The sequence below is a fragment of the Eubalaena glacialis genome, chromosome 1 (genome assembly GCF_028564815.1).
Source record: "Eubalaena glacialis isolate mEubGla1 chromosome 1, mEubGla1.1.hap2.+ XY, whole genome shotgun sequence".
Taxonomy (NCBI): domain Eukaryota; kingdom Metazoa; phylum Chordata; class Mammalia; order Artiodactyla; family Balaenidae; genus Eubalaena; species Eubalaena glacialis.
This window is the reverse complement of record NC_083716.1, coordinates 127,047,992-127,073,911: the sequence shown is the minus strand read 5'-3', so window position 1 is coordinate 127,073,911 and position 25,920 is coordinate 127,047,992. Positions and strand designations below refer to the sequence as shown.

The following is a 25,920-nucleotide window of genomic DNA, read 5'->3' as shown; positions in this document are numbered from 1 at the left end:
TTGTGCAAACAATATGGTTTATGCTGAATACCTGCTTTCCTTCTGGGAGTCTGGAATTTTGGCACATGTTAGGCAGAGGGTGCTTTGTGACCAGGCCCCAGTAAAAAAAAAAACCCTGAGCACTGAGTCTCTGACAAGTTTCCCTAGTAGATAACATTTCACATGTGGTCACGATCAGTTGTGGAGTTAAGTGCATCTTCTGTGACTGTACTGCGAGGAGACTCTTGGAAGCTTGTGCTTGATATCCTCTGAACTTTGTCCCATGTGCCATTTCCTTTCATTGATTTTGCTTTGTGTCCCTTTGCTCTATTAAGTTACAGCTGTGAGCACGACTATATACTGAGTCCTGTGAGTCCTCCAAGCAAATCATCAAACCTGGGAGTAGTGTTGGGACCCCTGACACAACAAATGTAAGAGATTATGTGGAATAAACCACAATTATTATGCATTGTTGGAGGGAATGTAAATTAGTTCAACCACTTTGGGAGACTGTTTAGCAATATCTACTAAAGCTCAAACATATTGCTACCACATGGCCCAATAATTCCACTCTTAAGAATATATCCAAAAGAAAATGAGTATGTTCACCAAAAGACACATAAGAATTTTCATTTGTTTATAATAGCTCAAACTGTAAACAACTCAAATTGCATCAACAGGTGAATGGATAAGCAATATAAGAATTGAGTGGCATATTCATATAACAGAATACTATAAAGTAATAAAATATGCACAAATACTGATTCATATAATGACATAGATGAATCTCACAGATGGTTGTTAAATTAAAAAGCACAAGAGTACATAATTCCATTCATACACAAAAGAGCAAGCAAAGTATGATTACATTTATGATATTCAAAAATTGACAAAACTAACCTATGCTGATATAAGTTAGAAAAAAGAGTCACCTGGAGGGGAGTACTCAATACATCTGCCTATTTAAATTTTTAAAAATTAAATTAAAAATTCAGCTCCTTAGTTGCACTAGCCACATTTCAAGCACTCAATAGCTACATATAGATAATGGCTATAGTACTAGAGAACACAGATAGAAAATATATGTGTCCATCTTCACAGAAAGTTCTACTGATTATTGCTGTTCTAGGATGATGAGAATTTTCTATATCTTGATATGGGTGGTAGTTACATGAGTTTTTATTTATTTTTTATTTTTATTTTTTTTATTTTTTATTTTTCTGAGTTAATTTTTTTATTGAGATATAATTGACATATAACATTCTATTAGTTTTACATGGGTTTTTAAATATGAAAAAACTCACCAAGCTGTACACTTAAGATTTGTGCACTTTATTTAGTTATAATTTATTAACTCAATAGATAAGTAAACAAATGTTTTTAAAATAACTAGGAGAAAACATACACAATGTATATAACAGAGGATTTATATCTAATATATGAAGGACTCATATAAATCAATAAGAATAGGACAGCAACCTAAAAGAAAAATGGAATGCAATTCACAGGAAAGGATGTCATAAACATATTAGAAGATACTTAGGTTCATCAAAAATCAGGGAACTACAATCTAGAACACTGAGATACCACTTTTGCCCGTCGTATTGGCAAAAATTTTTTTGACTGGTAATGTCAATTAAAAAAAAAAATTAAATAAAATATGAATACAAGTAACGTGAGTGCAAGAACCTTACTATATAGTTTGCTACTAAAATCCTAAGGTCTAGGACAGTGGTTGGCATATATTAGACACTCAATACATATTTATGGAGGAAGAAAGTATGAAAGGAAAGTTGGGGAGAGAATGTAATTCCCTTACTCCTATATTCATCAATGACAGGGTATAAAATAGGTGCAGCCCTTTTGAAGAGGAATTTTATAGCTTATATATCTGTTTTTCTAGAAATTCCATTTCTCATTTCTTCCTTAGAGAAACACTTATATGTGAACAGATAATATATGAAAAACTACAAGAATCTGCTACATTACTGTAGCACTGTAATAGCAATAAGCTGCAAATAACATATATTGTGCATTAAGAGGGGAATGGTTCAATAAGCTTATCGCTCTTCCATGCCGTGGAATATTACACAGCAATTAAAGAGATGAAGTAGATCTACATGTAATGACATGAAGAGATCTTCAAGACACATTAGGTTAAAAAACTACACACCAATGCACACATTTTTAAAAATCCACAAAACTATGTATCATATGCATACACATACATACATCAAAGCATAGAAACAGGTGTAAGAAATTATAACCCAAACCAATAATAGTGGTTACTTCTACAGATGAGAATTGGAATTAGTGGGTGGTGGCTTTTACTTTTTCTAGATTGAGTTTTTCACAATAAAATGTATTCACTTATTACCTATGCAAAAAAGCCCAACAAAAACTATTGCTCTTCCTTAGGTTTTGAGTTGTTGCTATTCTACTTCCTAATGGTATAAAATGGATTCAAACTGCATATTAGAACAGATAAAAACTAATTATATAATTAAAGAATTTTTACTTTTGTTCTTCCAATATTTTTGGATTTTGTTTTTTTAAACACCTGAGTACCCACCACTAAGTTTAACATGAACTAATAGATCACCTTATACATGATGAGCTACTATCTACTGAAACTTCAAAACATTTCTCAGTTGTACAAATAGCAGACCTAAAAGCCCCAATAGTCAAATTTATAGATCTTTGAACATAGAACTGTTTAAAGAATTGCCTCTACCCAAAACAATCATCTCTTACTAGGATAAAGTTATATAAACAACAAAAAATAAAACTTAAAGAACCAGTCCATGTCCTACCTGGGTCACTGGAATATAGAGAGGTTCTCCATTATGTAGCAGTGTAAGTTTCCCATGCTGATGGAGTCGTCCTTCTGGCTTTAAACTTGCCATCTCCTTAGGTCCTCCTTTCTTGCCACTCTCTTGTCCATTTCCCTTAAGTTCTTCAGTATCACTTAGGCATTCAAAAAATTCTTCCTCGCTGTCACTCCAAGAATCCCATGATTTTCCCACCTCTCCCTTTTCCTTATCCATATCTTTTAGATTGTCTGGCCCCAGCTGGTCTCCAGATTTTCCAGCATCCCCTGAATACGTATTAGTTACATTATCTGAAGGACTTGTCTTTCTCCCCTCATCACGTGCCTTCTTTCTTTCAATACAACAATTTAACATCTGAAAAAACATTCATATTTGAATTGTTAGGCAGTTAGTCAGACATGAGCAGGTCCCCGCCCCATTCTGGACAGGGTCATCCTTCTCTCCCCCACCTGGACACCGGTGATCAGAACACGCCCAGAGATCCTCCCTTTTGTGGTCAAGGACCGCTAAGTTTCCAGCCTTATTACCACCAAGCTAGATAAAACCCACCAGCATAGGTTGGCGCAGGAGCACCAAGACCTAAAAGGTGACTCAAAGTAACCCAGGGCTCATTTTGCCGTATTTGTAATAAATGAGCACTATGGTTTTCCCCCCACGCCCATGGGTTTCACTTGGGTGCTTATGCGTTAAGTGCCTGCGCACGAGGAGAAAAGTTACGTAACCTAAAGCTGTCAATCAACTTGTCAGTCAAATGACACCATGAAGGGACTTTCCGCCTGAAAAGCCAACCCTATCCCCACTGCAGGATGGCTTCTGGTTTCCAGAAAGCCCGCTCTCATCCTTTCTCAGGAGTGTACTTCCGCTTTGCTTAATAAAACGTCCGCTGCTTAAAACTGCTCTATGTCTCTCGACTGAAGTTTTTCCTTGGGGAGGACAAGGACTGAGGAAATTGCCGTTCCGCCGGTGACAGTTACAGTAAAATAAAAATCTATCCACTACTTGAATATTTTATTTTCATTCTCCACCCTTTCCCTGGACCTTGTTGTGAATGACAATGACTTAAGTAACCTACAGCACGACAATGAGAATAGCCTATAATCCATTATCACATTTAATATCAGAATAAGCTCCGATTGAACCAAGACCACATTTATATACTGTCACTGGGAAATCTTTACCTGTAGTTTCTGATGCAGTAAACAACATCTTAGATCTGGGGGTCCACTTGCTAATCTATCAAATAAAGTAGTGGGAAAAACAGCTTAGTAAAACTGCTTCAGATATTCATATTTTTATACTACCATATATTTTAGCCACATTGATAAGAAATCAGAACTAGGTTTCTATAGATAAGGCAACTGAGATGGACCAAATAAAATGAAAAGATCAAAATTTATTTTATCCCCCTAGTCCATAATTCACCAACAGTAACAGCAAACTAGTGATAGCTCTCAAGCTAACAGAAACTTGAAAAAAATTTTAAAGCCTAGAAATTCACCCTAGGAAGTAGCTAGCATGTAGTATTTCATGCCTTACAAAAGAGATTATACTATATATTCATTTCTCAATCATTATGGTGGATTCTCAATATAAAATCCATTGATCTCCACCTCTCTTTTGCTAAAGGGAGCCTGGACTGCCCCTAGGCTAAATCACTAGGTTCCCAGTAATCATCCAAGAGAGAATCCAGCTAAGCAGAGGTTGGCAAATGACCGAAGAGTAAACATTTTTGGATCAAATACCACTTTATATTACTTATATCATGACTCTCCTCCCTTAGTTTGAGTAGCACAGGTAAATGGGCAGTAACCTATGCAGTACCAACAAATATGCTAACTAAACTCTTTAAATGAAATGTCAATATAAATTATACCAAAAATTATAGGTAATGTCTAATACCTGAACTTATGAACTTTAAAGATGTTTTTTTCCAACTATAAAAATGTATGTTCATGACAGAAGATTTAGAACACAAATGTATACACAAATGTATAAAGAGCAAAATAAAAACATAATTCACACCTGGGAAAACTACTGTTAACATCTGGTTATATTTCTTTCCAATTATTTTTCTATACATATTTCTATATATATTCTATATATTTTTCAATATTCTCTATCAGCATAATTGAAAGCATAGTTGAAAGCACTCTGTATACATAACACTATATTCTACTTTACTACAAATACTGTGATCACTTTCTATGTTATTAGAGATTCTTGGAAAAAAAACTTTCCATTATAGAGACATATCATGATTTATTTAACCATTCTTTAATGTTTGATATTTAGGTTGTTTAACTTTTTTTTCCTATTATAAATTTGCTGCAGTGAATACCTCTGAAAAGAAATCGTGTCCTAAGTTTCTTACCACTTTCTTAGGGCAGATTTCCTAGAAGAGGAGAATTAATGGGTCAAAAGTCAAATTTTGCGAACAAACAAAAATCCTATCTCTAAAGCTGGAAACTGAAATTATTACCCTGGAATCAGAAAGTTGTTCTCCCATCTGAAACGCATTTCAAGAACAAACTCCTGCCAGAGATGTGCCACTCCTTTCAGTCCTCCATGGTAGAAATTGATCATACAAAGACACAAAGCCAATTTGTATGTTAAACTATCAGATGGTGCAGATTTGAACTGATTGTAGAGATTCTAAATTTAACAAAACAGAAACAAAGCAAAACTTGTTAACAACATATTTACATGTATAATCAAAAACTGTGTAGGTAGAGATTTTAATACTGAAATTAATCTATCCTACCAAACCGGCTTTTATCAAATGTCTAATACATTATTGCCTAAATTGTTCTTAGGCAGCTCCATGTTTTCAAGATGTCTGTAAGTATCAAAAAGTGAAGCTATAGTTTAGTGAGCCTAAAGTTATAGCTTTCAATTTCTTCTGTGGAATCCTTAAGATATATTCCAAATTTCATGTGTTGTTATAAAAATCTTTTAATTACAAATGAGTACACACTTGTCAAAATCAAAAACATAAAATCAGAACTGTATAAACTGAAAATGTAAAGCCTGCTTTTCCTCCTCAGTTCACGAAATCACTTCCCCAAAATAACTGTTAACAATTTGATATGTCTGCACACCTGTCATTTAAACTCTCATTTCTCAATTTATCAAAGACTTGAAAGAGGAAAACATGAAAATTTTACTTCATTTTACATGTTACTTCATTAAAGAATTTTCCACTCTCTGTCCAGTTATGAAATACAAAGTAGAATCTGCTGCAAAACGTAAATTTGATGATTTATGAAAAGTGTAAAATGAAGGCAATCCTATAACCATGCACAATATATTTGTTATTTTTTTCACTGTTTCCAGAAAAGTCCTACCCAAAATATGTATCTATGCCAATATTCTATAGTAGGGCATTGTCTGAATGAAGGCCATGATATCATCTTCACTCAAGTTTTACTAAGGTGATTTTTAAAATAAAAAGATCCTTATTTCAAAACACAGAAAGCTTTATAGTGAGTGCTAGAAAATTTTCACGTTTTCCTCATCCAAGTCTTTGATAAATTGAGAAAAGAAAGCTTAAATGACAGGTGTAGAGCTATAAAACTGTTTACAGTAGTCATTGTTGTGAACTAGATTTCATGACTGTTGCTAGAAATATAGCAAAACCCCTAGAAATTCAATGCATTTAAAATATTTTAGGGCTCCCCTGGTGGTGCAGTGGTTAAGAATCCGCCTGCCAATACAGGGGACACAGGTTCAAGCCCTGGTCCGGGAAGATCCCATGTGCTGCAGAGCAACTAAGCCCGTGAGCCACAGCTACTGAGCCCACGTGCCACAACTACTGAAGCCCACACACCTAGAGCCCGTGGCTCTGCAACAAGACAAGCCATCCCAATGAGAAGCCGGCGCACTGCAACGAAAAGCAGTCCCCACTCGCCACAACCAGAGAAAGGCCGCACACAGCAACGAAGACCCAATGCAGCCAAAAATAAATAAATAAAACAAATAATTTTTTAAATTTTTTAATAAATAAAAAAATAAAAAATATTTTAATATTAATTATGTACGTAATTAACTTACATATTCTTACATATTACATATTTACATATTACATATATTCTTACATATTACATATTTACATATTACATATTCTTACATATTACATAATTCTTACATATTCTTACATATATATACATTAATATGTAAGTTAATTAACTTACATATTCTTCACTCTCTAATGCAGGATTACTGTTGTCTGTTGAAGAAGTCCCATCTAACAGTTTCTCAGAAGCAGCATCAGGGAATAAGAACTTAGGAGGGAGGAAGAAAGAAAATAATAATCACATCTTCAACGAAATTTCTCATTTTGACTTTTGTAACTCATATAAACACTGATTTTTTAATGGTTTTGTTTTTAAAATGAGAATGCTCTTAACTGTACTGCCCAGTTAGTTCTACAATATCCAAACATTTTCTATTTTTCTTCAAAAATACATTGTTTCAGTGACTAGTCAATTTTAAAATCAGATTTTTCTTGAATGTAACCACCTGGTTCTGCGAATTGTTTAGTTTACAAAATGCAAAACCAGAATCTCTTCACTATGATTTCAGGCTCATCCAATGTCATTAAATTTTTTTTTAATGTTATTATTAAAAAGACAAAACTATAAAAGAAAATTTTAAAACACCCAAACATTCATGAGGCTCTGTAGAGAAGAATCATCCATGGGTTTTTATATATGAAATGCTAAAAGTATGATATTAAAGACCCGTAATTTTATCTAACAAGATACCCATAGAAAGTGGGAAGCAGACTAAACCTGTAATGACCAGTATATCTTTTCCACATGATTTCTGTTAACATGTGTGAGGGAGTGAGGGAGTGTGTGTGTGTGTGTGTGTGTGTGTGTGTCTGTGTGTGTCTGTGTGTCTGTGTGTGAGAGGGTGTGGAGAAGTGGTAAAAAGCTATATAACTGGAATAAAATCTCTAAGGATACATTCTCAAGAAGGGGCCTTCTCTACAGAAATTTACTTTCAATCCTTTTATCACTATTCTTCCCATGTGTTTTGTGGTACTGCTGACTTGTAATTCCTTTTACTATGCATACTTCGCCACGTATTACAGAACATGCTGAACAGACTTTTTTAAATGAGAGGAACTACCAAGTGCCCACCTCCACTACTAAGCACATTTACAAACAGCACCCTATTCTCCTACCACTATGTGAACCACATGTCAGTGCCCACATCTTACAAATATACAAACTAAAAATGTGGCTAAAAGTCTTGCTCAGGTAAACAGCAGGGATAAGATTAACATCAAGTTTTCAAGTCCTATATTCTTTTCATTGCACTACTCTTGAAGGTTTTTCCCAAGAAAGTCTTAGTGCACAAATTGCCAGAAGTACGATTATAACTACAATTATAGTAAGAGTAGCTATCATTTAGCAAAGGCCTATTTTATGCCAGTGTAACAGAAGGTCCTTTAGTACTCACAACAATCTCACAGGTTTTTATTAGACTCATTTCAGATGAAGAAACTGAAGTTAAATGGCTTGTTCAAAGTCATACCATAAGTCAGGATTAAACCCTGTGTATGGCTCCTAGGCCAGGCCTGTTCCACCACCCTATACCTAGGAGACACCCTAGCCCCTTCTAGTACTCGCTATAAAGTTTTCTCTGGACTGTTGTGAAAGAAAGTTTTCGAGAATACCATTCTGATCATGTCAACCTTCTGCTTAAAATGGCATTAAACTGTTAAGATGAAGTCCAGTGCTTCAACATGGCAGGTTACCTGCTACTCTCCTCATCCCTGGCCACCCTCTGGGAAGTACCCTGCCATATACCGAACTGTCCAACATGCTCTCTCAGGCTTCTGCTATCCCTCTGCTTCTAAACCTTCTTCCCTTCAACACTGAGCTCAAGTGTCCCTCTTCATGAAGCTTTCCCTGAGCCCCACACTGCTCAGACAGAGACAGATGCACCCTCTGCTGCGTTCTCACAGCCCCTTTGCCAGAGTTCTCACATGTAACAGGGTACTGTAACTACTATGTACTTTCCTTCTTCCCACTACACTAGTGGGAACTCAATGTGGAGACGATGTTTTACTCATTTTATATTCCCAATCCAGTGCCTGCCACATAGATGGGATTGAATAGATAATGAATAAATGAGTGTGCATAAAGACATATAAAAACATTACATTTAGTTTACCAAGAGAATAGTATTGAGGACATCATTATTCAGTGGTGATTCTTCTACACCTCTCTGTTTTCGTATTTTCTTCTTTGCAGTGTGTACCATATTTGAAACTGATAATTTATGAATGGGAACCGGTGCAGGCTCTGTCAACTTTGACAAAGCATGAGTTATATCAGCAACTTCTATAAAAAGAACAGAAATGAATACATATTATATCACCAACCTTGGCAGGTTAAAGTGATGAATAAACTGATGACTGTACAGAATATTTTAGTCACTCTTTTCATTAGCGACTTTTTACTAATACACATGTTCAGCTTTATATGGATGCCTGATTGACAAAGGTGTAGCATAATTTCTGCCCAGGGAACTTCAAAAATAAACCTCTAAAACCCTGCTTTTCAAAATATCTTACATTTTTCGTGGAAAGAACGTATTAATCACACAATGTTTTAAGCTCAGGGTATAGCCTGGAGAAAACGGTAGCTGCCTAGTTCATCAAAACTTGCTTCCCCAACATAACTGAAATTAGAAAAATAGATGAAAAGTTGCTGGAACATTTGAAAATAACTTTTAAAAAAAGAGAAAGGTGTCACCTCTTCCTTCTTCCTCAAATGTGGATCGTCCGAGAATCTCATCAGTTGACTCCTTTCGACGGCAAATTTTAAAAAACTCAGTGACAAAATCACCTACATAGAAAAAAATGTTACTCATTTTTAAAACATTAACTGAAAGAAATCAGTCCTATAAATAAGAGTACATGTCTTTTCACAAAAGCTATTAGCTAAGATATGACAGAAAAAGAACCATTCAGTTTTTCTACCCTATCCAAAAAGTAATCCTACTTCAAAGGTAGCCTTGCTTTCTCTCCATAGCCCAGGATATTAAAACAGTTTTTCCTTAGAATTACTTCTAGAATGAAAGGAAAAAATAATTGAACCTAATATATTAAGCAGTTACTATTTGCCCTATTCTCATTAAGTTGTACAAGTAACAAGAATATTACTATATATATGTAGTGGTCTTCTTTCCCTAGCTGCTACCCTACTAGAATTCTGAATCCATTAGAAAAATAAAAATAAAAATAAATTCTAAAGATATGTTTCTACAGGATTAAAAATCATGTAGGATGAAGTTATTTCAGCTTTAACTGCATGTTAATGATATGCTTTGTGTCATTATAAGAAAGGGAGAAAAGGTTTGATACCTTCTAAAGAGCTTCTATGAGATATGTTTGCACAAAGAAATTAAAGCTTAACAAGAACCATCAGTACTAAAATTATTAGACAATACAATATACTAATTACATCCAAGTTGCAGAATTCACGAACTAGTTCTGAATAAACCTGGAACATTTTCTGGAGTTCTTCAGACAAGTAGGAAAATCCTATAATCTAGTCATATAAACTATACGACTATAGCTTATTGTAGTATATGACTACATAATCCTATAATCTAGTCATATAAACACAAAGTTAAAGAGACAGGGTGAGATTATGGGACAGAAACTTAAAATGAGAATACTTTTAATTCTAAGGTCCTCTGTAATTATCACAAAAGTCAGCGGCTGAGGAATAATAAGGAACTAGGAAAAAATTTAGTGACTAAATTTAATAGTTTAGTAAATCAATGATTAAACAAGAGAAACCATTTATTGAATACTCATTATAGACAGGCACTGCGTTAAATGTGATACACAAACACACACGTACATGATCTTATTTGATCCTCTCACTAACACTCTGAAGTATGTACTATTGTTACCTCTATCTTACTGACACTGGAAGAGATTGTGCAACTTGCTCAAACTGGTGGATCTAGGATTTCAAACAAGGTCTATCCAACTCAAACTCTTGAAATAAACCCTCTACTATCTCCCTATACCCCAAGACAAATTCACTGATGGCAAGAATTTTACCTTATCTTTGTATTCACTATTATATAGTTAGCACAGATGGCAGTGCTAATAAGCATTTAATGAACAGCACATGATAAATGATAAAGAGCCCAAGAAAAAAATGCTTTAGAGAAATGCCCTAATATTGTCATCAATAACTCCTTGGTTGAACGGTAATTTATCAGGTTAAATGAAATAAAGGTGGCATGGATGAACACAGAAATGAAGAAAATAATTTTCATGTGTACTAAATATAAGAGAGAAAAAGACTGGAAAGAGGAGGTGGGTTCAGAAGATTTCATGAAAGAGATATTATCTACAAAAATGGGAAGGGAAAGATAATTCTAGACATGCGATATAATAATAGGATCTGAATACCAATGGATAGCTTTTAAAGTATTTCTATTTATGTTATTCCACTGACTTCTTCAGATATCCCTATGATGTGTACAAGATTATTAACACCTTTTCCTCTATCAGAAAAAAGATTTGCAGGTACAATACAGAGCCCTATAGAAGGGCTCTAAGAAGACTGTCAAATTCAGTGTGGACTGCAGAAGACAAAAAGGGGTTCCACTCACTACAATGGAAGATGCACAGTATGCCACAGGAAGGAAAAAAGGAGTGACATAAAAGCATCAGGAGGATAAAACTCAGGTCCTGGGAAAATACAGAGACTTTTGAGGTATAGACTGGTTAAAACCAAATGACAAGAAAGCAAGTCTGCTAGTACTATTCAAGAGTAACTAGAAGGACTCACTGCTGTTGACAAAGATTTATTGTTAATGGAGTCAACCGAGGAGGTCACAATGTAAAAAAATAAAAATAAAAAATACTTTTCGGATAGGTGGAATAAAGTATAAAGAATACATTCAGTGTTCCTGATCTGGAGGATAGACAGATTCATGTTATTTCAGGAAAGGAACATAAACATCTTACCTAGCAAACACTGAGGATTATCAGCTTTTCGAACTCTAACAGACCAATGGGGAGCCTGAACAGGATCCAAATCACTAAAATGCAAAACAATAAACACAAGATCCTATTTATGGCAATCTGCAAGACTCATACATTTACCAAAATGCAGTCTAATGAAAACATTATACAGAAGGACAAGCAATCCATTTTGCCTCCCTTAAACTTACTGTTATTCATATGCAGACCATTTAGATAAGTTTAAAAAAAATAAAACCTTAAGACTTCAAAGTTCTTAGACAAAAAGAGCACAAAAGGAAAAACCAAAATCAAAACAAACTAATCAAAAAACATAAAAATGAGCCTGACAGGCAACATACAATGATAATCTAATGAGAATTACATTTTAGGAATAAAGAAAACGAAATGAGAAACAAGCAAGAATCCATAATAATTTTAATCTGCTTTTTGTTACACTATTTATTAATAAAAAAAGAAGCTATAAAAATTTCCACAAGATCAAAAGTGCCCCATTTTCTCAGTTAAACAGATTATGGTGCATTCACTTAATGGAATACTATGCAGCAATTTAAAAACTGACAACACAGATCTACATTTATTAAATGAATAAATATATTAAATGAATGAAGCAAATTAATATATAAAAATATACCTTAAAAAGATATACCCCCAAAATGCTAACTGGTTACTTTTTAAGTAATGAAATTGTAGGTAGTCTTTACTTTCTTCTTTTAATTTATTCATCTAAATCATCTGATTTTAAAAGTTCATGTTACTTTTACCATCAGAAAACACAACACATTTATTTTAATTATTAAAAAAAAAGTCTTCTATTTCTCACTGTTCTGCATCAAGCATGAGAATGTACTAAAATTATGTTCCTCCTTCTTCATGTTCTTCCAGGATCGTGCTCACTGTAATTTTCAATTTTTTCCTGTGCAATTTTCTATTGCACAGGAGTATATGACATGGATGTTCTGTTATTTGACATTTAATGATCAAATATTATTCCCACATATTTTGATAACCATCATCTCTTCAAAGCCCTTTATCAAATGCTTCTTACCAGCTAAGAAAAGTTCAACAGAATTATGCACTGAATCCCAAACTGCTTAAAAACATCTTTGCTAAAACCAAGTAAGATTCAGATTGCTCATTTTCCCGGAACTAAGGACCCTATCTCCAAAGCCCACAGCTTAAAACACATCTATAATACATATCAATCAGTCTAAAAAGTGATCTTTAAAAATAGAAAAACAACAACCAACTGTATCAGAAACTGATACAAAGAAAAATTGCTAAACACCTGGCAGTTAATTTATTCTACTGAAGTTTGTGAACCCCAATGTACTACTCTTAACATACTTACGAATAAACATCATTATCCACAATGATACCTTCAGTCAGGTGAGGCCATGTAGTTGCTAAGTGGAGTTCACTAAAATAAACAAAACGTAAAATATATCCATAAGCTTTAATACTGTATATATACACATCCTGACTCAACAATTCTACTTCTAGAATTGTATCTTCAGTAAATAACCAGAGATGTACACATAAATATGTTAAAAGTGGTCATTATTTATAATACAATGAAACTGTAAACACCTGGTTTAGCAAACGGTAGCACATTCATATAAAGTTAATGTCTGCAAGAAAAAACTATACTATACATAATAGCCAAAAAGTATAAGTAAACCAAATGTCTATCAGCTGATGAATGGATAAATAAAATGTGGTAGTATTACATACAATGGCATATTATACAGTCACAAAAAGCAATGATGTACTGATTCATGCTAAATGTGGATCTCTAAAACATGCTAAGTGAAAGAAGCCAGACACAAAAGGTCATATATGGTATAACCCAATCTATATGAAATGTCCAGAATAGTCAAATCCATAGAGGCAAAAAGCAGATTAATATTTGTCTAGAGCTAGAGGGCCTAGGGAGCCTAGGAGGGGATAACAGTTAAGAGGTGAGGGGTTTCTTTTGGGGGTAATCAGAGTGTTCCAGAATTAGATACTGATGACGGCTGCACAGCTCTGTAAACACTAAAAACACTGAATTGTATACTTAAAATTGTGAATTTTATGGTACATAAATTATATCTCAATTTTGAAAACACCATGATACAGATCAGGGATTGGCATACTTTTTCTACAAAGGACCAGAGAGTAAGTATTTGGGGCTTTTTATGGGCCATGTAGTTTCTGTTATATTCTTGTTTTTTTTCTTTTAAAACCTTGAAAAATGTAAAAACCATTTTTAGCTCATTACCTATACAAAAACAGGCTATTGGTCAGATTTGGTCCACCGGTCAGTTTGCTGACCTCTTATTATAGATGATATTAAATTTCAGAAAGTTTTCATGTGAAATTATAAAATCAAAAACAAGCCACAAAAAATGTACAAGATGACATACATTTATAAAATGTACAAAAATACTGTGCAGAAAAGAGTTATCATAGCAGGCCTGATACTTAGAAAGGCCTACTTGCAAGGTTGGCCCCTGGCTTGACATCTGGAAACTTGAATTTCAGGAGGATTCCTACCGTTCCCTGGTAAGAATGGCTCACTCTGCCTAAATTACCTGTGCAGACAATACGGTTTATGCAAACATCTGGTTTCCTTCTGGTACATGCTAGGCAGAGGGTGCCTACGTGACCAGTCTCTGATTAAAAACCCCAAGTGCTGAGCCTCTAATGAGCTTCCCTGGTAGACAGCCTTTCATACATGTTGTCACAGTTCATTGCTGGGAGGATTAAGCGTGTCCTGTGTGACCACACTGGGAGAGGAAGCTTGTCCTTGGTTTGCTCTGGACCTCACCCTATGTGCCTTTTCCCTTTGCCATTTTTTGCACTGTATCCTTTTGCTGCAATAAATCATAGGCATGAGCACAACTATGGCTGCATCCTGTGAGTCTTCCTAGCAAATCAACCTAAGGGTGGTGTTGGGGGCCCTTGCTGCATATATATACATAAACATGTACATATATACCTACTTCATGCATATGAAAAATACTGGAAGCACATAAAGCAAGCTGTTGTCAGTGATCACCTATGAGTAGGGGGGTTATGAATTTACTGATTTTTTTTTTTCCTGTCTAGATTCTGAACCCACTTCTTATGTTTGGAGAGTACAGAAGCCAAAAGGGCCAATTATTTCACTTCTCTAATATTTGGTGATGCTCGACTAACTAGCAACTCCTGTCTGAGACACTGAATCTACAAGTACAGTTAGGAATTCACTGTGAGAGCAGGGCCAGCACTACACAACAATGCAGTGTAACCTTGGTTATGAACCGGACAACTAGGCACCCTTGGCTCAAGCCTATTTTCTGAGCCCAGCTCTACAATGGTCCCAATTAAACTTCTGAGTTTGAGTTACCAAATACTTTTCCAATAAACTGATTTTTTGCTTGAATTAGAGTTGACGACTACCATTTGAAACTAAACAATCTGACTACTAAACATATGATTTTTGCCCTTTTTTTAACGTTATCTAAATTTTTTCCACTGAACATGAATTTATTATTTTAAATAAAACTAATTTTTAATGTAAAAAAAATGACCAAAAACAGTATGTGATATCAGAGGACATGAATGATTAGAGGTTTAAAACTATATACTCCCAAATATTTTTAGGTATGAACCGCAGATTCAATTCCTAAGCTTTTATGACTATGGCCTCTCCTCTCCCTCTAACTATAGAACAATTTCTTTGACAAGGAGAGAAGACACTGAAAAAAGCCTCTTCATTTCCTCTTCCACTACCAAAGATGCCTTTTCAAAAGCACAGTGCCCACAACATTTGCTAATCACTGTTTGATTTAAATGGTCTGCCAATGTGCACCATCTTACCCTCAACTTATTTCTGTATTCTTCTTCAATCACTTGCTCCTTTGCTGACTGACTCCACATGATGATATAAATTTGGAAGAAATATTTAATCATTAAACCTTCAGATTTCTACCAGGTTAATTTATGTCTCTCCCCCTAAAATTTTCCCTAAGTGAAATTCAAATAAATGAACCAGTTGGAGGGCCACAGATATATCTGTAATCCACCCTACACCCTTTCTCCCTTGCTCACTACATTCTAGCCATGATAGCCACCTTCTATTTTCTTCAGTAAACTCGCCAAGCTCTTTCCTGCATCAAGGCACTTTGCACAGGCTCTTCCTTCCACCTGGAGTGGTCATTCTCTCACTCTTTGCCTGGCTAAATCCTCCCCTAATTGAGACTCAGAATAAATTTCACTTCCTTTGAGAAGACTTTACTGATGGCATATCAATCTAAACTAGTTCCTCACTTTACTGTCATTACATCCTGTACTTTTCCTTCAAATTATCCCACAATTTGTAATTGTATGTTTATTTAGGTGATTAGTTCGTCTATTTCCTTTAAGTAGACTGTAAATGCCAAGAAGGCAGAAACTGTCTGTTTTATTTACTTCGGTATCTTCCTTACTTAGTATAGTGCCTGGCACATATAATAAATATCAATTTTAAAAGATACTCACTTTATTGTCTCCCTTAAGTGATTTTTAAGTTAAAAGTAATATTATTTCTACCTTTATGTGAGAGTATTAAAGATATATGTATACATGTGAATATATTTTTTTAAATAACCAAATAGTTTAACAAATGAGACAGTTTCTATATCTGTACTGTTTATATTTTCCAAATATTTTGCTATCATTGATTAAATTTTTCAACCCCTGCATTTTCTTGTGAAACAGCTTTTTTTTTTAAGTTCCGTAGTTCTTCTAGAAAAGCAACTGGGTAACCTATAAGGTCACCCTTGTGTCTCTTACTTATGTCTTAATTTGTGTATTTTGAAAAAGTGGCCAGGAAAAATGAAAACAACTGTTAATTCTGGGTCATGGACATATGAAAGTTTGTTACACAAAATATTGTCTGTGCTTTTCAATATTTAAAATATTTCCCCCAAAGTATACCAAGAATCACTTCTATAAGGAATAATCAATAAATTACATTATGTACATTTTATGTATTACTTTAAACCCTCTTTTACTTCTTAAGTTACACAGAAAAAAAAAAAGATGGACAGATTGTTACATGTAGGTCTCTATTTCCAGTACCTACATTCATTCCAGGAGGCTGCAGTATTATAAAACACAGTAAAATCAACATCAATATAATTTAAAAAGTAAAGTCCCATAATTCAAATGATATAATGAAATTCGCACCTAATAGGATCTTCACAGGCACCAAATGGTAACTTGCCAAATTCCAGGCCTCCCACTTCTCCTCCTACAAGGGCATCTATATCTAAACAAGAAAAAAAAATTTTCCATCAGTTAGCCAAAAATGGAGAAATAAGAATTTAAATCTAGGTAGGTCAGCCCTTTGAGAAATTAAAGTTTTAAAAGTGTCTACATTAAGATATATATAGCAAGTTAGAGAACAGTCAGATATTAAAGACTTCCCCCAAGAATGTTATAGTAAAAGGACACATTTAATTCCTATTTGTAAAGTGCTGTATTCAAGCTATGCACTCTAAATTTTACTCTTCTGAAATAGTCCTTAAATATTACTCAAGAGAATATTATTCCTGTAAATTTCTTTTCATTTTCTCAGAATGTGATTAATAGCATCTAAAAGAAAGATTATCTGAGTATTAAAAAATTTAATCATCAACCTACATTCATCAGTTTTGCTGTCAATAATTTCTGAATAGCCCAAATTAGTCATCATTAATAAAACCTTATATCAGCTGACAGTACAGAGAAATATCTGAAGTTCAGAAAAGAATTTCCATTCCATTATGAATGGTATCTGAGATTAGAGAAAAATTTAGAGGGTATATCACCCCTTAGCTCCATCCCTCTTGAAGAAGTAATAAACACTTCTAAAAGACTTCAAAAAGATTTCTCTTTGAAACAATAGATGGTTGTTTTTAATTATTCACACTACACTAAGAATTTCTAAAATTAAAGTCTACTGTTGAGTTATGAACACTCCCAGATTTGCTAAAATTATGTTTGACAATTATCTACACCTAACTAAATTATTAAAATTAGTTATTAAATATGGCTCAATTACTTGATTCAGTAAATTTTCTAAAGTCAATTCATTCCATTTTTCCAACTAAAGAATGCTTACAATAAAGATCACAATGACTAGCTTTACTATAAGATGTGAATTAAGAGCTTCAAAATTTATAATAAGCACTTTTTTTTTTTTTTTTGGCCACGCCACACTGCACGCAGGATCTTAGTTCCCTGACCAGGGATCGAACCCATGCCCCCACTGCAGTGGAAGCACGGAGTCTTAACCACTCGACCGCCAGGAAAGTCCTAAGCACATTTTTTAAACCAGTAAGCTACAAATTATTAATAGACTATAACTGTACAAAACTTTTAGTCAAATTAAAAGTTGAAAAGCTACACTGTAGAATGAAAGGATGATGGGACTTGGAGTTTGACCAGGATTTAAATGTGAACTTGATCACCTGGTGACCATGTGCCCTTGGGCCAGTTACTTTTGTCTCTAAGAAAGATAATAATACTTGTCTCATAGGTAAATGGGAATTACCTGAAACAGTATATAAAATGCCAGGCACAGTGTCTGGCCCATATTACATGTTCAGTCCCTTCCCTTTAAAAGAGAAAATATTAAAAATTTATATGGCTTTCAATCCACTGAGAAAGAAGGTTAATATTTTGATGCCCATTTTAAAAAACTAGCAAAAGAACATTAACAAAGGCGTACTGTTGTCTGGAAACTAAAATTACCAAAACAAACATTTGAGTCTTCTAATATAAATCTCAGCTTAGCTTTTATTTCCCTCTGTTGTAGTTTAGATGGAGTTCTTTTACTGCACATTAGTTTCAAATTATTCAGTGGTATATAAAATAAAACAGTAGTAGTATATATAACCACCAAAAGCTAAATGTACTACATTAATTTTAGTATCATCCCAAGATAATCAATTTACTATTTTCAATCTCATAAACAAACCAACCATTTTGGCACAAAAATAAACAGTAAAGAATATTATTTTATTATAATTTATTTCTCTTTGAGGAAGGTAGAATGGAAAATGTTTTCAGGCTAGTAAAATCCTTGTAATTATTATATAAGTTTATATTAAATTTCTTATTAGATAGACTTGGATATAATTGCACTTTTTGTGAGAGAAACATCCAGGAACCTAAACCTCACTTAATTAAGCTAAATGTCCACCAGGCTGAGCTTTTCTACAACTTAGATAATGTCTGTTCATATCTGTGTCCTGGCAGAGCTGGCCTATTATAGGCTAATAATTAATGACTGTTAATGAATCAGTATATCAATGGTTAAATAGGTAAAATAATTTTAATCACATTTTTATAAAAATGCAGGTTAAAATATTCTACAGCTCTTCCCAGCATAAGTGTATATGTATATACACATCTTTTTCTCTTTTCTGCTTTCCTTATTTAGCCCTCTTCTTCAAACTCTACTCTCTATAAGGTTCTGTGCGTGTCTGTTCTCAGCCTATGAGGGTGGCTTCTCTTATTATATTCTGAAAGCAGACATTTTACTCATTACATACTAATTTGCAGCACACGATGTTCCACAGCAAGGGAATGCTTTATAAATAATATTAGCTTTCAAAAACAGATTGTCAGGTATAGAATAATTCTGTCTCTAGAACAACCTACACAGCTTTTTTTAAGAGAAAAAAATGATAAAGGCAATGAAATCAGCAATATTACATTTAAAATGAGTTACAAATATTTCAAACACTTGAAACACATTGTTAAATAGTTTTAATTTCTGAATATATTTTCTCTCCATTTATATTCAGTAAGTTAAATATAGTTTTAAATTATCTCACCTGGAGGCTGCTGAGGCCAAAAATACTGCTGCCAATCCTGAAGTACATAGGTAAACCGTATAGCAATACTAACTGGAGGCAATGGAGTTAAAGGACATCCCTAGGAAATAAATGCAAAGACAATACCATGTAAATGTTAGTACCCTTGTAAATACCAGAACCAAATTTCAAACTATTGGAATGGATAAATTACTACCTTCATGAAATGTGGATTTTCAGATTACAGTGTTAGATACAGCACGCACATTCTAGCCATGAAAAATGTATGATATTCTAGCCATTAAAAAGGAAAACAAAGTCACTAAGTTATTACAGCCAAAGGTGCAGAATTTAGGAAAACATTTTCATGGGAGAAATTCTCACAGCTTAAAAGCTCAAGAGATGAATTAATGCCAGAGAGCAAATTACATTAAAATAAAGCTATTTGAACTACTACCAGGAAAAGAGATATTAAATTTTATTATATAAAGTGCTCTTTCAAAATATCTTATACAATTTTAATTATACAAACATAATTTCTTACTATTCTCTTCAGCCATGTTGAATGTGGAAAAAAATGTGACTCATTTTTTAAATAAGGTAAAACTATTATATAAAGTGTAACACTAGGTTTGAGAAGATGATGTCTTTTCTTTCTTTTAAATGAAAATAAATTCAAATTAAAGCCAGTCTTGAATTATTTAACCAGAATTTTAGACTGTGACAAACGGCCACTCATGTAGTTTCTATTAATGAATCAGAAAATTTAGATCTATCTTTACATTCATTAAAAATCATAAAAATTAATAATATCATCCAAACATCTCACAATCTCAGCTTCCCTTAATAATGGTTAACCTATATTAATGTGCCATAGGACCTAAATATGCATAGGAATGACCTAGTAAGCTTGTGAAAATGTAGATTCAGTAGTATTCTGCATATCTACCCAGTTTCCAGGTGTTGCTGATACTGCTGGTCAGGAGGAATAAAGAGACATTTAGCTCAGCAGCAGCATCTATAAATGTCATTAGTAACTTTAACTGAACACAAACTCAATCTCAAGTCACAAAATAAGGTAGCTGCCAAAAAAAAAAAAAGCTAATTCAGTTTTGGGCTGCTGCGTCCTAGACAAGCAAGGTAAGATTCTGGCTGGTCAGGAATAATTATTTTTTACTCAGGTCTAGATATCAAATGAGCGTTCACCTGTAATTGGGTGTAAATGATCTAGAAACCATAACAAGGTCACTTTGACATATAACCTCCGCTCCAGTCACACAGCAATGTAGACAAATACAGAAAGAGATGACCAAAAAGAAATACCTAGGACCAAACATGACATAAATATCTTTGTGGGCCCTGGAAAAGGTACAGAAAATCCAAAGTGTTAAATGGGGCTCAAGGCACATGCTTGCTGAGTTCCACATGCAGACGAAGGCAGGGAGAGCCAGGATTACAGACTGCATTAAATGGAACCAAAAGTACTCACCCAGAATGAGGGTACTGTAAGACTCTCTGCTTGAGGCAGACCCTGAGGCAGGGCACTCCTGCTTCGTGCAGTGGCTTTGTTGGAAGGTATGGGGCTAGGGAAAGTTGTGTGAGTGGGGGACAAACCCACTCTCATGACCCAAGCAAGCAATCCAATGAGTCCAAGACTCAACGTGCAATACCCCAATATCAACACGGAGCAAAAGGCTCCAAACATCATTTTAAGACCAGCGTCTGAAATATTCTGCAGGCAAGGAGCAACCACAAAATTACAAAACCACTAGAGACGACGGGAGAGAAAGTTAAAAACTGCAAATAAAGCCTTCATTCAAAATGAGCCTGCAAACAAAACTTCCCCAGAACATGAAGAAATATAGTTCTAAAAAAAACAAATATCCAAAACAACAATCAGAATATAAAACTATGAAATATAAGGAACATCTGATAGAATGAAGAATGTCTAAACTGAAAAAGGAAAGACTAGGGTATGAGAGAGTTTTCAAATATTTAGAGGATTATATGGCAAAAGAGGATGTGATTCCAAGGACAACCACCCTCTGCTGCCACCCTGCCAATGAAGCCTTTTCTAATAATTAGATCCATGTGAAAATGAAATAAACTGCCAGTGGAGGGTGAGTGCCTTGGAACACTTCCAGTAGATTTAAAGAGTAATATTTATAAAGATAGCTTTATAAAGAAAGTATAAGAGAGCCACATATTGGGTAGCTTTAACTATGTAAAACCACTAAAGTACCCAAACCAAGTCTCAATTATCTTAAGTTCAACTCTATCAAATCAACTTTGAGAAATGTTTCATATTTAGACAGGTGAGGTTTGTGAAAGTTCTGACAGATGATGTGATAAACTGATCAGGAACACTTTTGTTTTTAAAGTACAATTAGTAAATAGTCATAATGAAAGTCAGGCTCCACAGATCAAGGTGGTCCCCAGTTTCACTAAAGAGAAGTTGAGTAACGTAGAAGAGTGACATAAAAGATCCATGAAAATAACGTTCACTAATGTTTTTTAAGAAGAGGAATAAAGCATTAATATTTGCATCTGACTAGAATTTGATCTAAAATAATTAAATATAATTGAAGACTTCTGGTAAGAACAAAGTAAAACTAATGGGGTAGAAATAACGCACACTTGCCTTTTTCAAAAATTCCTCAAAGCAACACGTGTAGAATTAAGCAGTACTTAAAGCATTTCAAAGTCCAGAAAGGTTTTGAAAAAAAGTTACATACAGACATGGAACTTTCTAAAAGATATGCTTCTATGCTTTTTTTAATGGAGATAATCACAAGAAACAGCTAACAATAGTTATTTTGAGGAAAGGGACTAAGGGTATAAAGAAGTTTTTACTTAAATTTCTTAACCCAGGATATGCAGACTTTTTTTTAAATGTCAAACAGATTTATCTGGGTGGTGATAATCCTACCACCCTGCTATTTATGGCCTCAAAACTGAAAACATATTTTTTATGAAATTAAATTCTAATCCTAAATATCTTTCTACAAACAATGTATGTTAAAAAAGATGTTTCAGCGTTTTTTCTTACATTTTTTTCCTTTTCAAAATTTGCAAACCTTCAGAAAGGTTGCAAAGCTAGCGTAATGAATACCGGTATGACTTTCACCAAGTTCACCCATTAACATTTTGATACACGCACATACTATCATATATTTACATAAACTATTTTTTTGGCTGAACCTCTGAAAGTTAGTTATAGGCATCATGGCAATTCACCCCTAAATACTTCAGCATGTAATTCCTATGAACAAGGATTATCACACTCAAGAAGTTTAATATTGATACTATTTTCTAACATACAGTCCATATTAAAATTGCCCCAACTGTCCCATTTGTGTCCTCTATGGCTATTTTGATCAAGGATCATGCATGTTATGTCACTTTAGTCTCCTTTAGGCTAAACAGCTCCCAGCCTTTGTTTTGCCTATCATGATACTGACATTTTTAAAGAGTCTGGGCTTTTACTTTGTAAAATATGGCTCATTTTGGAAATATGTGATTGTTTCCTCATGTTTTGATTTATGTTAAACATTTTTAGCAGGAATGCAACACAGATGATATATCCTATTCAATGTACCATACCAGGAGATATCTAATATCAGTTTGTTAATCAAGTTTGATCACTTTTAGTGAAATGGGTGCCAACTTAATCACTTAAGGGGACTATTTCTCTAAGTGGAGAATCCCTTCCACCACTTACTTACCTGGCTTTGCTCTCTTTTCTAGAGGTATTCACAAATAGCTCCTCAATCTAGACCCTAATTCTTCCCCCAGAGTAGCACAGGCAAATCCTCCATATCTCTGTGATAGTGTTTTTAAAGAACACCAAAGATATACTGAGCACATCCAATTCAGCCCTGCTGCTCTCAGTCATAGAATATAAGCCTGATTAATCTTAAACATCAAATTAAATAGACCCTTGGGGAAAAAAAAGCAATTCAGAACCCAAAGAGTTCACATCTCAGTTACTCAGTCAGAGCCCTGAACAAGCAACTATGCTGAAGCCCACTCATGTGGTGAGGTTGGCAACATTACTATTAGAGGAAAAGGAGTATAAAGAGTTAACGTAGGAGATAAATGTTAACAAACTGAACAAACAAAATCAGTTAGAGCAATAGTACACTAAAAATCTAACTGGACACTTTGTTTAAACATACACAGTAATTTATGTGGTCAATTACATCTTTCTTCTAAGTAATTACATTTCAACATTAGAAATATTTCTATGTAATCAATAAAATTACCAATTACTGCTTTTATAAGACTGAAAATATCAATGCCAACTCACAATCTTTGATTTGAAGATATCCAGCAGACCTGACAAATGAGTGTACTGATTTGGCACTTTTCGAAGATGAACCATTTCAAAATCAGTTCGGACACCAGGACCCTGACATTCTCCCACATACATTCTTCGCCATTTGTGATGAATTTGCACGAAGAGTGGCACCTGGCTATAGGGCATAATTAAAAAGGAATAGACTGTAAGTTCACTAAATACTGAATAACTCCTAAATCTCAAGTTTTTCCACTATTACGTTATTTTAATCTCAACTATTTAAAAGCACTAAACAAGGAATACTCCCCAGACTCACATTTAAAACAAAGACACTCTTAGTTCCTTTTCTCCTTACACTAATAAACTGAAGAAATTATCATTTAGTGGCACTTTGTAGTCAGAAAACTATTTTAAAATGGCTGAAAGTCATAAAAAAGCAGAATAAAAATTTTCTTGAATAAAAGTGATCCTATCATATGAGGCTTTCCAAGGTCATAATAAAACTTGATTCACAGGTATTAAGCAATATAAATTAAACCCACACTAGTGGTGAATTATTTTTTACTTTATCATTTGAGGACATAGTTATCCTCCTTATTCAAAGATTTCCATAACCGCAAATTAGCCTACTCACTAAAATCTATTTGTAATCTCAAAATCAATACTCGTAGCACTTTCAAAGCATTTGAAGACGTGTGCAGAGAAACAAAAAATTTGAGTTACCTGAATGCATGTTCCTAGCTGAGGCTGAACAAGGGGATGCTCTGTCATCAAGTTTTAAAATTAGATTTTGCACCAAAATTTAAATAAACTAAACATTTGAAAGCAAAATACAAAAACAGTACAATTTATTCTCCATTTTAAATATTCATGTAATATTTCAGTAAGTTTCCCTTTAGAAATGCTTTCCCTAAAGGTTTTGTTGAGTTTGTCCTTACATACCTTATTCCAATATAATAATGTACAAGTACTAATCTTAATCATAATCAAAAACCTAACAGTAATCATTTTCCCTCATAAATTATAATTTAGAATAGTTCTTAAACTCATGTCAAGGTTTTTCAAAATGTCCACCTACCAGCCAGTGTTTCCCAAAGCAACAGACACAGAACTCAGAAGAAGATTGCACTTAGATTCACTGAGAACAGCATCATTATTTGCAGCAGGGGCAATCACCACAAACTCTCGGAGTCCATACCTTAAAAAAAAAAAAAAGAATCACTACCATTAAACAAGGGAAAATGTCAGAATACTAAAATTTATTATTTGAGAAACATGAAAAAATTTCCCTGAAGGAAACATAGGCTTGAACTACAGGTCCTTCTTTCTTTCTCAAATGGCAATTGAATCTATAACAACGTGGATTTCCTTCATTTGGTGAAAAATTTCCATCATTCATCTACTATTTTCTCTCTATTCTTTACAAATTAGGAGCAGTTTACTGAAATCACAAAGAAAAAACATTAAATAACAGGTTTGTCTTAAAAGTTAGCTTTCAAAAATAAAAGATGAAAGCCAGCACTGACATCTTGCGTTAATTAACTGATAACATTAAGTCCACTAATGTGGAAAGATAAAATTTTAATAGATTCCCTAAATGTCAGGAAAAGAATTATCAGCCATGATGTACTTGTGCTGAGAACATGGTTTACTCTAGTATCCTAATTAAGGAATTCTTATGTTCTTTTACTCAATAACATATTAGATAGGAATCACAAAATTATCAGAAAATGGCTTACTCTTGCTACGGTATCCTACAGTAATGAAAACTTCTCATTTAGTTGACAAGTCCTTTAAAAACCACAAATTTGTAGCCAAAATTTACAAAAATGTCAAGGTCAAACTGGTGATCTTGCCTCCTGAAAATTCCTACCCTATTCACTCCCCAATGTATTTTTATTTAATAATATTTTTAAAATAAATTTATAAAAGGCATTACTCATTTGCCTAATTTATTTTAACTCTATGTAAACAGTT

The 25,920-nt window shown here is 33.9% G+C and overlaps 1 protein-coding gene across 2 annotated transcripts in view; it reads right to left on the bottom strand.

Moving 5' to 3' along the window:
- RAB3GAP1 (RAB3 GTPase activating protein catalytic subunit 1) overlaps positions 1-25,920 on the bottom strand; it is a 113,049-nt gene that overhangs the window by 31,309 nt on the left and 55,820 nt on the right. For both annotated transcript variants that reach the window (XM_061183512.1, XM_061183502.1), the window contains 12 exons: positions 25,022-25,141; positions 23,953-24,118; positions 19,665-19,764; positions 17,029-17,110; positions 13,184-13,252; positions 11,818-11,891; positions 9,578-9,670; positions 8,994-9,163; positions 7,001-7,090; positions 5,290-5,462; positions 3,989-4,043; positions 2,793-3,164 (listed from right to left, as the gene is read on the bottom strand). In XM_061183512.1, the coding sequence (XP_061039495.1) occupies positions 2,793-3,164; positions 3,989-4,043; positions 5,290-5,462; positions 7,001-7,090; positions 8,994-9,163; positions 9,578-9,670; positions 11,818-11,891; positions 13,184-13,252; positions 17,029-17,110; positions 19,665-19,764; positions 23,953-24,118; positions 25,022-25,141 (1,564 nt within the window). The remainder of the gene's footprint in view (positions 1-2,792; positions 3,165-3,988; positions 4,044-5,289; positions 5,463-7,000; positions 7,091-8,993; positions 9,164-9,577; positions 9,671-11,817; positions 11,892-13,183; positions 13,253-17,028; positions 17,111-19,664; positions 19,765-23,952; positions 24,119-25,021; positions 25,142-25,920) is intronic.